Source organism: Monoraphidium neglectum (assembly GCF_000611645.1).
Source record: "Monoraphidium neglectum strain SAG 48.87 unplaced genomic scaffold scaffold01514, whole genome shotgun sequence".
NCBI classification, from domain to species: Eukaryota; Viridiplantae; Chlorophyta; class Chlorophyceae; order Sphaeropleales; family Selenastraceae; genus Monoraphidium; species Monoraphidium neglectum.
In genome coordinates, this window is record NW_014012114.1 from 1 (window position 1) to 13585 (window position 13585).

The window sequence follows — 13585 nt, forward strand, 5'->3', positions numbered from 1 at the left end:
CACGCACGCACGCACACACGCATACACACCCAACGCCCCCTTCTCCTCCCCAGGGATGCCTACGTGGCGGGGGAGCCAGCCAGGGTCGAGGCCGCCAAGCAGGCCGCCATCGCCAAGGACGCCGCCAGAGCCCACAAGACCAAGGACAAGGAGGCCGCCGCCGCCGCATCAGGACCGAAAGAAGGGGCCCTCATGCACAACCCCGTCCAGCGGGGCTCGCAGCAGGAACTCGCGGCCGCACAGGCAGCCGTAGTGCGCTCCGAGGGATCCTGCGAGAGCATCTGCGGCGACGTTTTGAGCCGGTCGAGCGGCCCGGCCTGCGGTTGGGAGCTGGCGGCCGCCGAGGGGGCTGGTGGCGCCGAAGCAGGCCGCGAATCCGCAGCAGGGGAGGTGGATGCCGGGCCCGAAGCGACGCCGGTGGAGATGCGCGGGAGGGACAGCAGCGTCCCGAGCGCCTGTGACGGCAGCGCAGATGCGGCCGGCCCAGGCAAGGCCCGCACTGTGCACAATGGGGCTGATTGCAAGGTGAGGCAGCCCCTTTCTCAGCAGGGTGGATCCACCAAGACAGCACCTCAGTCTGCTGTGTGCCGCGCGGTTTGACGCCAAATGTGTCAGGGTCGCCCAATTGTCCTGAAAGACAAGGATAGATCCCCCTTTCATGCCTGCATCGGCAGCGTCGCTTCCTCACCCGAGCGCACCCGCCTCGCTCTCGTGCATGCCCCGCCTGCAGCACACGCCAAACCAACCACAGCCTCCCTGGCGGCCCTGCTGCCGTCTAGGGTGTGAACCACGACCACTACCAATCGAATACTTGCCAACCTCTGCATCCCACTGACCCTGCAGAGCGCCAGCGCAGCCACAGGTTTTGCTGGGCAGCGCGCTGTACGCGTCAAGCAGACCGCCCCTGGGGCGGTGGCCGTCCCCAAGAGGAGCGCCATCAAGAACAAGAGGAATGAAAAGACTATGGGCGCCGCCGCCTGCGCGCTCAAGGCCCTCCCCGCACATGTGTTGCTTGACGTGGCCGCCTACGGCGGGCGCCTGAGCTGGGCGGCGCGCGACGTCGCAGGCGCCGGCGCAGGCCAAGGGCTGAAGACCCTGGTGGCGGGGCGGCGCATGGCGCGGACGCAGCTGCGCGCGCCGTTGGCGCCGCTGCTCAGGAGGAGGACCTGCGCAAGGTGATGAGTGCAGGCTCTCAGGGCTTGCGGTGTGGACACGGGCTGCTCGGCCTCGCCAGCAGTGCGTCAGGCCGCCAACACTGTCATCTCCACGGTCCGTCGTAAGCGGTTTGGCTGCTTGGCTTCCACCACGCCCTCTGCAGAGCGTCGACTCATGCACCGCCCTCATGGACCTGCTGCCAACCTCCTGGCATGTGCGCAGGTGAGGGGCCCAGCCGCCGCATACCAAGTTGCTGCGCGCAAATGATGACAAGGTCTCTTGGTGCTGTTCGCCACAAACACGAGCATCCCGATCAACCCTGCAGCCACCATGAATACCGTGCCATACCCTGCTACTCGGCCCCGCCTGCGTGCGCCCCCACGCAACCACCCCAACACAAGAGCCTCCGTGTGCCGCATGTCGGTGCATGTGCTGCTGTGCCTGCCGCCTGCCTAGGGCCGGCCACAAGAAGCTTCGAACCCTTAGAGCCGACCTTGCTGCCACCAATAATGCGCGCCGATTTAGCCCCGGCCCCTGGCTGCATGCATCTGCGCGGCCCTGGTCCCGAAACCAGTGAGGGCTCCTTAGTAAAACCCCCTGACCCACCTGGCACTCACGCTCTGCAAAGTGCATGCGTGCTGCCACAACTCTCATCCTTGTTGTGTGCTGCAGTGCTGCTGCTGCACTTCGTTTTGCAACCCTGGGCAGTTGTGGTGCATGCAGGGGACGCTAAGTGGCCTGTTGCGCGCAACCGCCACTTTGATCATCGGTGACCTCAAGCAATGCATTATCCACGTTGGCACAGGCTGTCAACCGCCAGCACAGCCCACCAGCCACTGCCTCGCTTCCACACACAGCAGTCCTGCCCCAACTGCCAGTTTCATGCGTTGGGCTGGGGGCCCGCAACACTCGGCCCCTCGCGCAAGGGTGGGACTTGGATTTCAACAGGCGAGCTGCAAGTGCGCGCACCTGTCACTTTTATGTTGTGCGAGGCCAAGCTGCAACCGCTTGCCTCACCTTGACACTCCCGGCACGCAAGCCGTCGCCAGCGCCAGGGTTGTACCTCCCCTCCCCCGTCTGCAACAAGGCGGGCAACAGTGGTGGTGGTTGTCAGCACCGCGCTGCACCCGCAATAGCTGCGCGGAAGCTGTCGAGGACGCGCTGCACAAGCACGGCGGGCGCTGCAATGACACCCATCGCGAGTTGGGACAGGCCGCACGGGTGCAGCCTTTGATCAACCACTTTTCGTTGCTGTTGTTTGCGGCCGCAACACACAGAGTTTGGAGGGACAGTCTGAGCAGCAGCCCCCTGTGGATGAGTGTTTTGGGAGGGGGTGTGATGGGCGGGTTGCTTCTTGCTCCCTCCTGCCCCTTTGCCGTGATACAAAGGGCACACGCTTCCCAGCTTCTTTGTTGCTTAATATTTTGCTGTGCATGTGGGTTCTGGCTTGTGGGGCTGCGCGATTTCTTGTTGAGCAGCATGGCAATGTTGTGCCGCGACTCATACACTTTGTGCACGCCTGCTTTGAACGGCGAACAGTGGCCCCTTGAATCCCCGTCACACAACGCTGATGCTACCAAGTCATATCCCATGAGCCTGGATGGCTCCAGGAGCAGGCGACCGCGGGGTCTTGTAACAATCCTAATCGCATACACCGTCAGGCAGAGGGCCATGCCACATGGTCTGGCAAGTCGCCCTTAGCATTCCTCATCTACCGGGCCAGGATATGTCAACGCTTGACCTGCATACGCTCAAAATATCTGTCAGCGTACATTCTAGAGACTCGCCGCCAACAAATAATGTAATTTGTCTGGGACATTTGCTTACACTTCCCAATCACCAACCATCAGGTTGGACAGAGGCACAAAGTACCAAGTAATGTGACTCAGTAACGCTTGTACCCAGGGCATTGAAGGCAGTGCTTGCCAGTGCAGCATGCAAGGCAGCGGTGACTGCGGCGGTGTGCAGGCCATCCTTATGGTCAAAACACAAATCAGAGTCAAATTTGTCAAACTTACGTGACAAGCCCCGGTTCGAGCCTCTGTTTGGCCTGCTGCGCCGCCTTGCAGGCTGGCCGATGGGACGCCCAGTGCGCCTTTTGGCACCCCGCGCCGCAGTACGCCGCCGCGCAGCAGCCTGTGCACTCGCGCAGCTTCGCCTCGCCGCGTGCCGTGCCGCAGCTGGCGCACGCCTGCAGGTGCTCTGGAATTTGCTTCTGCGTGTGACGCACGCCAGCGCCAGACTGATCTCCTGTTGAGGGCCTCGCCGCCTGCTGCGGTAGCTGCTGCTGCTGCTGCTGCTGCTGCTGCTGCTGCTGCTGCTGCTGCTGCTGCGGTAGCTGCTGGTGCTGCTGCTGCTGCTGCTGCTGCGGTAGCTGCTGCTGCTGCGGTAGCTGCTGCTGCTGCTGCTGCTGCGGTAGCTGCTGCTGCTGCTGCTGCTGCTGCTGCTGCGGCTGTGGCTGCTGCACTTGCGTGGGCTGCTGTAGCGACTGCTCCTGTACCGACTGCTGCTGCTGCTTCTGCTGCCGCTGCGTCCGCTGCTGCCGTGCCTGCATCTGCTCTCGCTGCCGCTCCTGCTGCCGCCACTGCTGCAGGCGCCGCTGCTGCCTCGAGCCGCCCTGCGCCGGCAGCCCCGCCCCCCCTTCAGGGATGCTCAGCTCAGTCTCCAAGATGGCCGCGTCCACAGCCGCATCCACTGCATCCGTCATCATGCCTGAGATCCTGCCATTAGGCACCCCCGCCAGTGCCAGCCGCTCTACCTCCTCAGACTCCCAAAAATCTATGACGCCCGCGAGCCTCGCCAGCGCCGGGCCACCCAGCAGGCCGACGGAGCCCCGCCACTCGGCCCCCCGACCGCCAGAGTGGGCGCCGACCAAGGCGATCGCCTGGGCGGCGGCACACATGGCGCGGAAGCAGCACTGGCGCTCCTCTGGATCCCTGGTGATGCGCTCCGCCATCACCGCAAAACGGAGGGCGGCGACGAGCGCCGCCGCGGCCCCGGGCGCAGCGGCAATGCTGCTGATGGGCGTGTCGGCGTTGTGCTCGCGCCGGGCAACGGCGAAAACCGCCTCTGCCGCCAACTGCTGCAGCCGATCCCCCTGCTCGCTCGCCCCCGCCCCTGCGCGGCGGCCAGCCGCGAGCCGCAGCAGCGGCGGCACGGCGCGCCGCATGAGCGACGACATGGCCGCCTGGCAGCGGCAGCCAGCGACAGCGCAGCGCCCCAGCGGGCAGGCAAACAGGCCGTTGAGGGCGGTCAGCGCCCAGGTGGCCCCCCAGCCGCTCAGTCCGGCGTCGGGCCCGATCAAGCCGAGCGAAGCGTCCCACGCCTGCGGTGCCTCCACCAGCGCCGCGTGCCGCGCGCCCGTGCCGGCCCTCGCCATCAGCGACAGGAGCCGGAAGGCCGTCGCCACCTGGGGCTCGCCGCCCGCGGGGCCGCAGGCGTGCTCGACCATGCGCGCGGCGACGGCCGCGGCCGCGCGGGGCCGGCGCTCGAGCTCGCTGCGCAAGACAGCGTCCGCGCCGTCGTCCTCAGCCTGTGTGAGCGCCTGCAGGATGAGCTGCATGCAGTCTGCCGCTCCAAGGTCGAGCGCCACCGAGAAGGCGCCCGTGGTTCTGAAAGCCTTGACCTTGGCTCGCTGTTCAGCAATGTTGGCTGCCGGCAGCCCCAGGACTGCCATTACCATGAGCAAGGGGCGGCCGATGTGTTCCTCGATCACGTCGTCTCGTCTCTCGCTGCTGCCGGCCGCGCCGGGCGGCTGCCGCGCAACAGCCACGAGGACGCGGCCTGCCGCGGCCGCGGCGGCGGCGCCGTGCGCCTGCAGCGCCGCGCGCACGGCGGCGGAGTGCGGCGTGCCGCGGGCGACGTAGAGAGCGCACAGCCCGAGACAACAAGTGAGCTGTCGGTCGTCGTCTCTTGTATCCTGGCAGAACGCCTCCACCAGCTCGTTCACCGCCGCCTTGATGTGAGACAGGACCGGCGTTCCGATGCCGATGTGGTCACATGCCACGTCGGCAATGCGCGACGTCAGGCAGCGCGAGCCGAGTCGCTCTGCGCAACACCGTGCCGAGTCAGCCTCGCCAGCACGCAGGGCACCGAGGAGCAGGCCTAGCTCCTCGGAAATCAGCGTGTGGCTTTCGTGTGCTTCCATTACGAGCACTATGCGACCAGCGTGAGGACACCCCGCGGCTCAAAAGCCGATCTGCCCTGTCTTGAGCACAAGAGGTACGTGCGATGGCAACAGAGCAGCAGGGTATGTTTGCGCTCTTACAACGACATGACGATGATACAGATTATTTGCATGTGACACCCATATGTATCGAGGGGCACCGGTGGAGCGGGTACGGGCGGGGACACCCCAATCGCATTGAGCACACTGCTGCTTGCCACATCTGCCGTGTGCGGTGTCCACGGTGGTGACAACTCTAGGCGCCCCACAGTAATTGAGCCCTCGTCAATGCGTGCATGCTACGATGGGGGTTATACATATGCACATGACTTGGAAGACGCATTTGCGTCAGACCATGGGGTGCAGGCTGAGCGTCATCGCAGTCGTTTGGCGTTCCCCACGCAGTCTCTTGGGCTGTGCTGACGTTTCATGCGCGATTTCAAGACGCTCGCTTGCTAGAAAGAATGCGCACGGCACAAGAACCTACCAGGCCCATCGGTGATTCAGTGGCAGGGCTGGCACAGCACTGGCAATTTGGCATGCCCATGGTGCAGGAGGGGGGGCCGGCGGCTCAGCCAGGTCGCCGCTGAATGCATGGCATGGTGTGTGAGCATGCTTGCCCTGCTGCACGTAGCGACATCATGTGATGCACGGGCCTACCTTTGATGTGCCGGTTGGTCAGCCCTTGTTGACTACCACTCCAGAAAGGTGATCGAGCGAACAGTCCTCGTGATGCCAGGCATCTCGCAGGAAGATGGGCTCGCTTACCCCATTCGTCCTGGTGCATCACCATGCCCTGCTTGTGGGCGGCGCTGAAGCGTGTATGCCGGTAAAACGTGCATACCGGTAGGCAGGGCTCCCTAGTGTAGACCAGGGTTTGACCTACCGGTACATTTGTTTTGAGTTGAACTACCGTAGGTTTGCCAAAGCACAGAGAGCGTTCATATGCACATGCGAAGTATACAAGTGATTAAAATCAAGGCTGCAGCACATATGCATCAAGGCTCCGTGCTTCGGGAAGTGGTTGCGCAGTTGCACAGAGAACTGCGCACTGTGGCGCCAGACGCCTCGCCCCTCTCTTTGAGGTCGGACCGCGTCCAAGTTGTCCCTTCTCCCCAGTTCATCCTTCATCATGTCGGCACGTAGAGGCCTGTGGCAGCTGGCCCAGCGGGCCTTCGCTTCACATGCGGGCCGCCCAGGGGAGGCTGTCCCCGCCATCAGCAACGCCCACCGCCTTGCTCCCGGCAGCAGCGTGATCCAGGTGATTGTCATTGCCGGCGCTGCAGGAGCAATGGGGTTCTAGCTCGGCCAGGAGCACCGGTCAGGAGCATCACTTGCTTGGTGCCGCCACGTCCAGCCGCTGCAATGAGCATGGCAGCTCGCCAATTGCCCGCAATGAAAACTTGGTGGCTTCGAGTGTCAGCAGGCGCGCCCTCTGCTGAGGGCCGGCGGCGGCAAGCCACACGCATAACGCGGAACTGTGCTGCATGCCGCACCTGGCTCACCGCACTGCGCCTCGGTGGCAGCCTGCTGAGCCTGCAGATTCACCGGGACAAACAGGCTGCCACCGACATGGGCATGCGTGGGAGCACGGCGATGGCCGCTGACGCCACGCCCCGCACTCATTGGACCCCCGCAGGTCCCGCAACGGCTGCTGATGGGCCCCGGCCCCGCCAACGCCGACCCCCGGATCCTGGCGGCTCAGTCACTGCCCCTGCTGGGTCACATGCACCCGCCGTTCCTGAAGATCATGGGTGAGGGGGCCTCGGGGGTGACAGTCGGCCGGGCTGACTGCGACAGGGCGGCCGCATGCCGCGGCGGCGCTGCGAGCGGCTGGCCTGGGGCGGTCGGGCGTCGAGATGCGACTCATGTTGCAAGCCTGCCTGATGGAGAGGCTGGCAATGGCGCGCCTTGGGCTTGGTATGGCAGAGGCTTTGGCTGGACCGTCGTCAATAGCTGCCTGCAAAGCCTGGCAGCAAAGCCAACGGTGCAGCCCAGATGAGGACTGTCGCCTGTGCTACCAGGTACACATGCAACAGACACAGACTCAGACACAGACACACACATACGAACTTGTAGGTTTGTGACCGCATACAAACACACATCCGCACGCGAGCTCACACGCCCACACGCATGCACACTCACGCACACATTCGCATTCACACTGGCGCGCTCTGCACCCTCACGCAGACGAGATCTCTGAGGGCCTGCGGTACACCCTGCAGACCGACAGCAAGTACACACTCATGGTGTCAGGCACTGGCCACGCCGGTGAGCGCAGCACAGCGGCTCGGCGACGCGGGGGCGCAGCCTGTCCTTGCCTCTTGGGCTGACGCCAGCGCGTGGGGCCGGCAGGCGGCGGGTGCAGGCGGGCGGCCGGAACACGGCAGATCCTGCGGGGGCGGCGGCACCGTGGCTGAGACGGGGTGTTCCGGGCATGGGGTGGCCGCCGCGCTGCGCGAGGTGGGGCGCTGGGCGGCGCGGACAAGGCGCCCTCCCTTTGCACCGCGTCCCGCGAACGCAGGCATGGAGGCGGCGATTGCCAACCTTCTGGAGCCCGGGGAGAAGATCATCGTCGGGAACAAGGCGCGCAGCTTGCTGGCGGCGCAATCGCAGCCAAGCCGGGTTGTGGGGGTTGTTTTGAAGGGGGGCAGCAGGGAGCGCGAGATGGGGCGCGAAACGGGGTGCGGGAGACACGGCAGCTGCGGCTGCACGTGGTCTCGGCAGGCTGGAGCAAGGCAGAGGCACGGATGCAGCAGCCGCGCGTGGGATTCAGCCCTCACGGCGTATGCGCCCCCCAAACCATCTTCCTGCAGGGCATCTGGGGGACGCGCGTCGCTGACCTGGCGGCCCGCTACGGCGGTGAGCGCCTGCCTGCTAGCTGTTTGTCCGGTGTCGACTCAACCTTGTTGCCTTTAGTTGCCCACGTCCTTGATCGCAAGGCCGCACAACCTGCGCCTGTGCACCAGAGGGCGCCGCACAACCAGCATCGGTCTGGGGGCCGCTCTCTTTCCGCGTCATGTGAATGCAGACAGCGCTGGTTTGACGGCCGCCCTCCACCTGGCGCAGTGCTACCATTGCTCATGCATCACCTCCAAACCACCCTTAAGCCGCGCTGCTACCCTCACACACAACACGCACACACACGCACACACACACGTGCACCACACACACACAAACATACACACAAAAATTCATTCTCCCAACACCAATATCCAATCACCTGCGACCCCAGGTGACGTCATCGAGCTCAAGGCGGACGCGGGGCGGTCCTTCAGCCTGGAGGAGCTGACCACGGCGCTGGAGACCCACAAGCCCGCGCTGCTCTTCCTCTGCCAGGTCATTACTATTTTGGGGTGGGGAGGGGATGGGTAAGGCACACACACACCTCACGCGCAGCCGCAGACGGGCGCACGAGGCTTTTCGAACAGCGTGCGTACGAGCGGCGACCGTGAGATTGGCACAGTTGGAGCGTGACCCTTGCGGCTGCAAATCATGCCTGCGACTGTCGGGCTTTGGACCGCAGCTGTTGGGTGGGCAAGACGGCCGGCGCCGACCCTGCTGCCGCCTATCGGCCCGCCTTGCCCCAGGGTGAGTCTTCGACGGGCGTGCACCAGAGCCTGGCGGGCCTGGGCGACGTGTGCAAGCGCACGGGCACGCTGCTGCTGGTGGACACGGTGTGCAGCCTCGGGGGCGTGCCCTTCTTCTTCGACAAGGTGGGCGGGCTCAGGGGGGGTGGGGAGGGAAAAGGGGCCCAAGAGCGGGGTGGGTTGGCCGGAGGGGCTCCCTAGCTTGACGCCTCTTCGACGCTTCACTGTGCCTCCCGGTTCTGCTTGCTGGTTTCATTAAAGGGTGCCGAATGCGTCGAGGCGATGCGCCCTTGCCTGGCGCGCTGCACGCTGGGACTGTTCGCGCCGGCGTTGCACACTGCTTGACGTTTACCCCCCCCCCCTTCCCTGCCCTCGCGTATTCCACAGTGGGGCGTCGACTGCATGTACAGGTGGGCGGGCACCCAGGCAGAGGCCCGCCCCTTGCCTCACCTGCCTGCATGTTATCCGATTACAAGCCACGGCATGCCACCGCACGTCGCCGCCAGGAGTCAAATCCCGTCGCTCGCTCAAAGGCAGCTCACCTGCACAGCCATGCCGACTCTCAACCACCTGTTTTGCGGCGTTCCAAACCCCGCAGCGGCTCTCAGAAGTGCCTCTCGGCGCCGCCGGGCGGCGCGCCGTTTGCTCTGTCTGAGCGCGCCCTGGAGAAGCTCAAGGGGCGCAAGACCAAGCCGGCCACCTTCAACCTGGACATGAACCTCATCGGCGATTACGTGGGTCGCGGGCGGCGGGCATGAGGCGTCCTTGTGTTTTGGGACGCGGCTGTGTCCCTGCTGTCGAAAGGAGGGAACCCCTTGCGCCTGAGAGGCCGAGCTGCGTGCTTGCGCTGCGCACGTGTTGGGACCCCAGGGCTTCCGATGATGATGTGCGGGCGTCGAGAGCTGCAGCAGGTCAGCGGTCGTGTCGCCCGCGCACTCATCGGCGTTGTCCCCTCACGCCCCCCCCCCCCCCGGGTTCTGTGCGGGACCCCCTGCCCGCAGTGGGGCTGGTTCAACAGCCGCAGCTACCACCACACGGGTGAGCCTTGATACACAGGTTGCTGGTCGCAGCGGGGGCTGTGGCCGCGGCGCCCACGGCACAGCTGCACCGCTTACGAGGCGGCCGCCTCATACGCATGCACACAGCCATACGGCCCCAGCCTTGCATTGTTTACCTCTTGCCTCGCACTCAATTCCAGCCCCGCGCCCCGCCCTACCGTCTCCATTTTTTCGAAAGGGCACCTCATCACAGCGCTTGCCTGAGCCGCACCAGACTCTTTGACCCATCCAACGCTCTCCCCCCTCCCTCCTCAACCTGCGCCACAACCCCCGTGCCAGGCATGGTGAGCATGTGCTACGCCCTGCGTGAGGCGCTGTCCATTGTGCAGGAGGAGGGGCTCGACAACATGTGGTCCAGGTGGGCCCGCCCCGCCTGGTCATTAAAATAGCAGCAGCCGCAGCGCCACGCCAGCTGGCGCCGCGGCGGCGCCTGTTACCTGCCGCAGCCCCCTGTTGGGTTGTCAAGCCGCATGCCGCTGCATCTGGTAGCTGCCGGCACCCACAAGCCAACGTGGCGGGGCCGCGGGGCCGCCGTTCATGCTCCCGTGCCGCAGCTGGCGTGCGACAGCCTCGTTTCAGGCAGGTACACGCGCGTGCGGGAACGCTGGCACGCACTCACACGCACACACTTGAATGCGCTCACATACCCCTGCATGCTGCTGTGTGCCTTCCCAAATTCCTTATCCCTAAAACCCAGGCACCTTGAGATGCATGAGATGCTGTGGCACGGCCTCAAGAAGCTGGGCCTGGAGCCCTTCGTGGAGCGCGACGCAGACAGGCAAGACCCCACGCCCGCGCGCACCCCACTCACCCGCGCCGGCGCCGGCGTCACATTTTGCTCTCGAGCCCCGGGCGCAGTCGGCTGTCGGGGGATCGCGGCCGTCCGCTCTGATCCATCCGCCCCGCTCCCCCGCCCCGCCCCCTGACGATCCGAACCTCAACCTCAATCCAAACCCGCCAGGCTGATCACGGTGAACACCATCAAGGTGCCCCAGGGCGTTGACTGGGCGGCCGTGGTCAAGAACGCCATGGACAAGTACTACCTCGAGATCGCGGGCGGCCTCGGCCCGACAGCCGGCAAGGTCTGGCGCATCGGGCTCATGGTGAGGCGCGGGCTGAGACACGTGTACACGCGTGTGCACACCCGCCTGAGGAGGCGGGGGGCCGGGAGGGGGCCTGGGAGCTGATTTTGGGCGGGGGGCCGCGCCGCGCCGGGGGCGGGGCCGAGGGGTTGCGAGCGCGCCGGCTGGCGCGCGGCGATCGGGCGCAAACTGCAATGCTAAACCTGTGGCCACGGGCGCCTGGAACCACCCAAGGGGATGCGCTCTGCGGACCACATCGCCTGACCTTCGTCCTCTGTGACATGACACACTTGCACACCCTCACAAACCCACCCACACCCCAGGGCTACAACGCGCGGCCCCAGAACGTTGAGCTCGTAATTGATGCCTTCAGGGACGGCCTGCAGAAGCAGGGCAAGCTCTGAGCCACATGACTCGTCCAAGGGTCAACCCCGGCGCGGCGCCGCGCGGCGGCGGCCATGTGCAGCCTGGCGCCTTGATTGCCGTGGCACACGCGCCGCGCCGCACCCATGCCCGCTGGCTGCAACTGACTGCCGCGGGGCCGGCTTAAGGCGGGAAATCCCCCTGATTTGTTCCGAGCGATTGGGCTCTGGCATTTGTGCGCCTGTGTGCAGACATTTCCGGCTGCACCCGCGCTGCTCTGAGGCTGGCGCGCCTCGCTGTCCGTTGCCCCCTTGATTTGGGGGACGCGGCGGGCGTTGCCATGCACAGGCGGACGGGCGCAATACGCACCCGTCAAAACACCAAACAATTACTGTGTACAGCTTCCCTGGTAACAGACCATTGAAATCTTGGCAACTCGAGCCATTCATAGCACCAGATACATAGAACCAGTATAATCGAGCACCGTGGCCGCCCTGAGGGCAACGCGACTGCATCAGCTGGGCTGATGTGGAAGCTGGAACTGTGAAACTGGGCGCGGGACCCATGTCAGAGGCCAGGCTGCCTTATTGTGCAGGCGCAACCGCCCAGTCGGGCCCAGTTGACTTCAGAAAAGCGCTTCAGCGTGTGAGCCCAGCGGAATGAGGCCCCGGATCCAGCGAAGCTGAGTGCAGTGTGGTCACCCTCTCAGACGGCAGACTGGGTCAAGGCCGGGCTGGTGGGGATTGGTGCTGCACATGCCAACCTGCCAGAAACATCAACTTTCTCAACTGCACATAATCATTCAAGCCATGTCCTCTAATGACTCTCGTGCGTCCAAGCAGTGCAAGCGTCACCCAGCCCGGGCCGCTGCTGTAGCACCTCGCCCACTCCATCGCGGGCCGCCCTGTCACCCGGGAGGCCTGGCTTGTGGCTCCGCTGCGGGCGGCAGCTAGGCCTGCTGCGTATTGGTTTGCAACTTGCCTGGGTGTATTGCTGCTGCTACTGCTACTGCTGCTACTGCGGCTACTGCTGCTGCTTCCACAGTGTCCTTTATAGACGTTGCGCCTCAGTAGCTGGCGAACCCGCATTGCCCTCCCATATTATGATCCAGCCGGGCCATGTGATCCAGGGGCCACTGCGGCCAGCCACGAGTGGCATGGAATGTAACAATCAACGCCCTCTTGCCGCGCTCAGCAGCTTTTGGGTGCTGAAGCGGGCCGCCGAGCTGTCAGAACGCGGGGCGCGCCCCCTCAGAGTGCGCAGGCTGCATGGGGGGCATTGAACGCGTCGCGGCGCTGGGTGCTGCTGACGGGGCCGAAGGGCCGCCCTAAACCCTAGGCCCCCGCTGTACAAGGGGAGGGCGCAGCCAGTCGGATAGGAGAGACGACCGCAGCCCCCTCCATCTGGTGTGTGAGACGACCACCCACCCAACAAGAAACGGGAACAAAGGCGGAAGAGCGCCAGAGAACGGGCGAAGGGCACAAAAACAGGCAGACGCCGCGAAAGAGAGGTGGACAAGAGTACCAGCACTAGCCTGCGATGCCCCCTCCCAGCTAGCCGCTGACGAGAGGGGGTGAGTAAGCGTGAGAGACATGTATGCCGCACACTCCATGCAGCAAAGGCCCAGGGGGGGCACGGGAGACTGGATGTTGATGACACATCAACAGCAGGCTGGAGCGTCAGAAAAGGGTCAAAAAAGCCGCAGCAAGCACGAGATGCACGTTTGCAGAGCCACCCGAGGCCATCACACCGACGTGCGCAGAGGCCCGCTGCAGGGCAGCGAGCGGCGGCCGGGGGCCTAGCTGCGCGCGCGACGCGCGCCCCACATCCGCCGCCCGCGGCGACGCCGCCTCACTTGCGCCCCTTGCCGCCGCCGCCCCCGCCGCCGCCCGGCGGCCCGCCGCCCTGCATCTGCTCCATGCTCTTCATGAGCTGCGCCAGCCCCGAGGCGCCACCCATCTGCTTGAGCAGCTGAGGCGGCAGCGCGCCGGCCATGCGCTGCATGGTCTGCTGCATGTGGCGGGGGTTCATGGGGATGTCGCCCTTGCCCTTCAGATTCTTGGGTATGTTGGCCGCCTTCAGCGCCTGGGAGGCAAAGGGAAGGGGGCGGGGGGCAGAGGGTTGCCTTTGTGTGTGTGTGTGTGTGTGTGTGTGCGCGCGCCTGTGTGTGTG

The 13585-nt window shown here is 65.1% G+C and overlaps 4 protein-coding genes across 4 annotated transcripts; 2 read left to right on the forward strand and 2 right to left on the reverse strand.

Annotated features, from left to right (window-relative positions):
* Positions 1-843: 843 nt before the first annotated feature.
* On the forward strand, positions 844-1179 carry MNEG_8134 (hypothetical protein; the record flags this gene model as incomplete). Its single annotated transcript, XM_014043390.1, has 1 exon — positions 844-1179. A coding segment is annotated over one exon (336 nt), but the record flags the coding sequence as incomplete, so codon positions are not given.
* Positions 1180-3169: 1990 nt separating this feature from the next.
* MNEG_8135 (hypothetical protein) lies at positions 3170-5302 on the reverse strand (the record flags this gene model as incomplete). Its single annotated transcript, XM_014043391.1, has 1 exon — positions 3170-5302. One exon carries the CDS (start codon positions 5300-5302, stop codon positions 3170-3172), a length of 2133 nt encoding a protein of 710 aa, XP_013898845.1.
* Positions 5303-6452: 1150 nt separating this feature from the next.
* Positions 6453-11454, forward strand: MNEG_8136 (Serine--pyruvate aminotransferase; the record flags this gene model as incomplete). The annotated part of the gene is made up of 14 exons (XM_014043392.1): positions 6453-6581; positions 6960-7074; positions 7511-7591; positions 7845-7894; positions 8137-8182; positions 8556-8659; positions 8911-9036; positions 9298-9320; positions 9509-9644; positions 9912-9948; positions 10248-10326; positions 10666-10825; positions 10964-11071; positions 11374-11454. The coding sequence occupies 14 exons, from the start codon at positions 6453-6455 to the stop codon at positions 11452-11454; spliced, it is 1275 nt and encodes a 424-aa protein (XP_013898846.1).
* A 1810-nt stretch (positions 11455-13264) lies between these two features.
* MNEG_8137 (hypothetical protein) lies at positions 13265-13498 on the reverse strand (the record flags this gene model as incomplete). The annotated part of the gene is made up of 1 exon (XM_014043393.1): positions 13265-13498. A coding segment is annotated over one exon (234 nt), but the record flags the coding sequence as incomplete, so codon positions are not given.
* Positions 13499-13585: the final 87 nt, after the last annotated feature.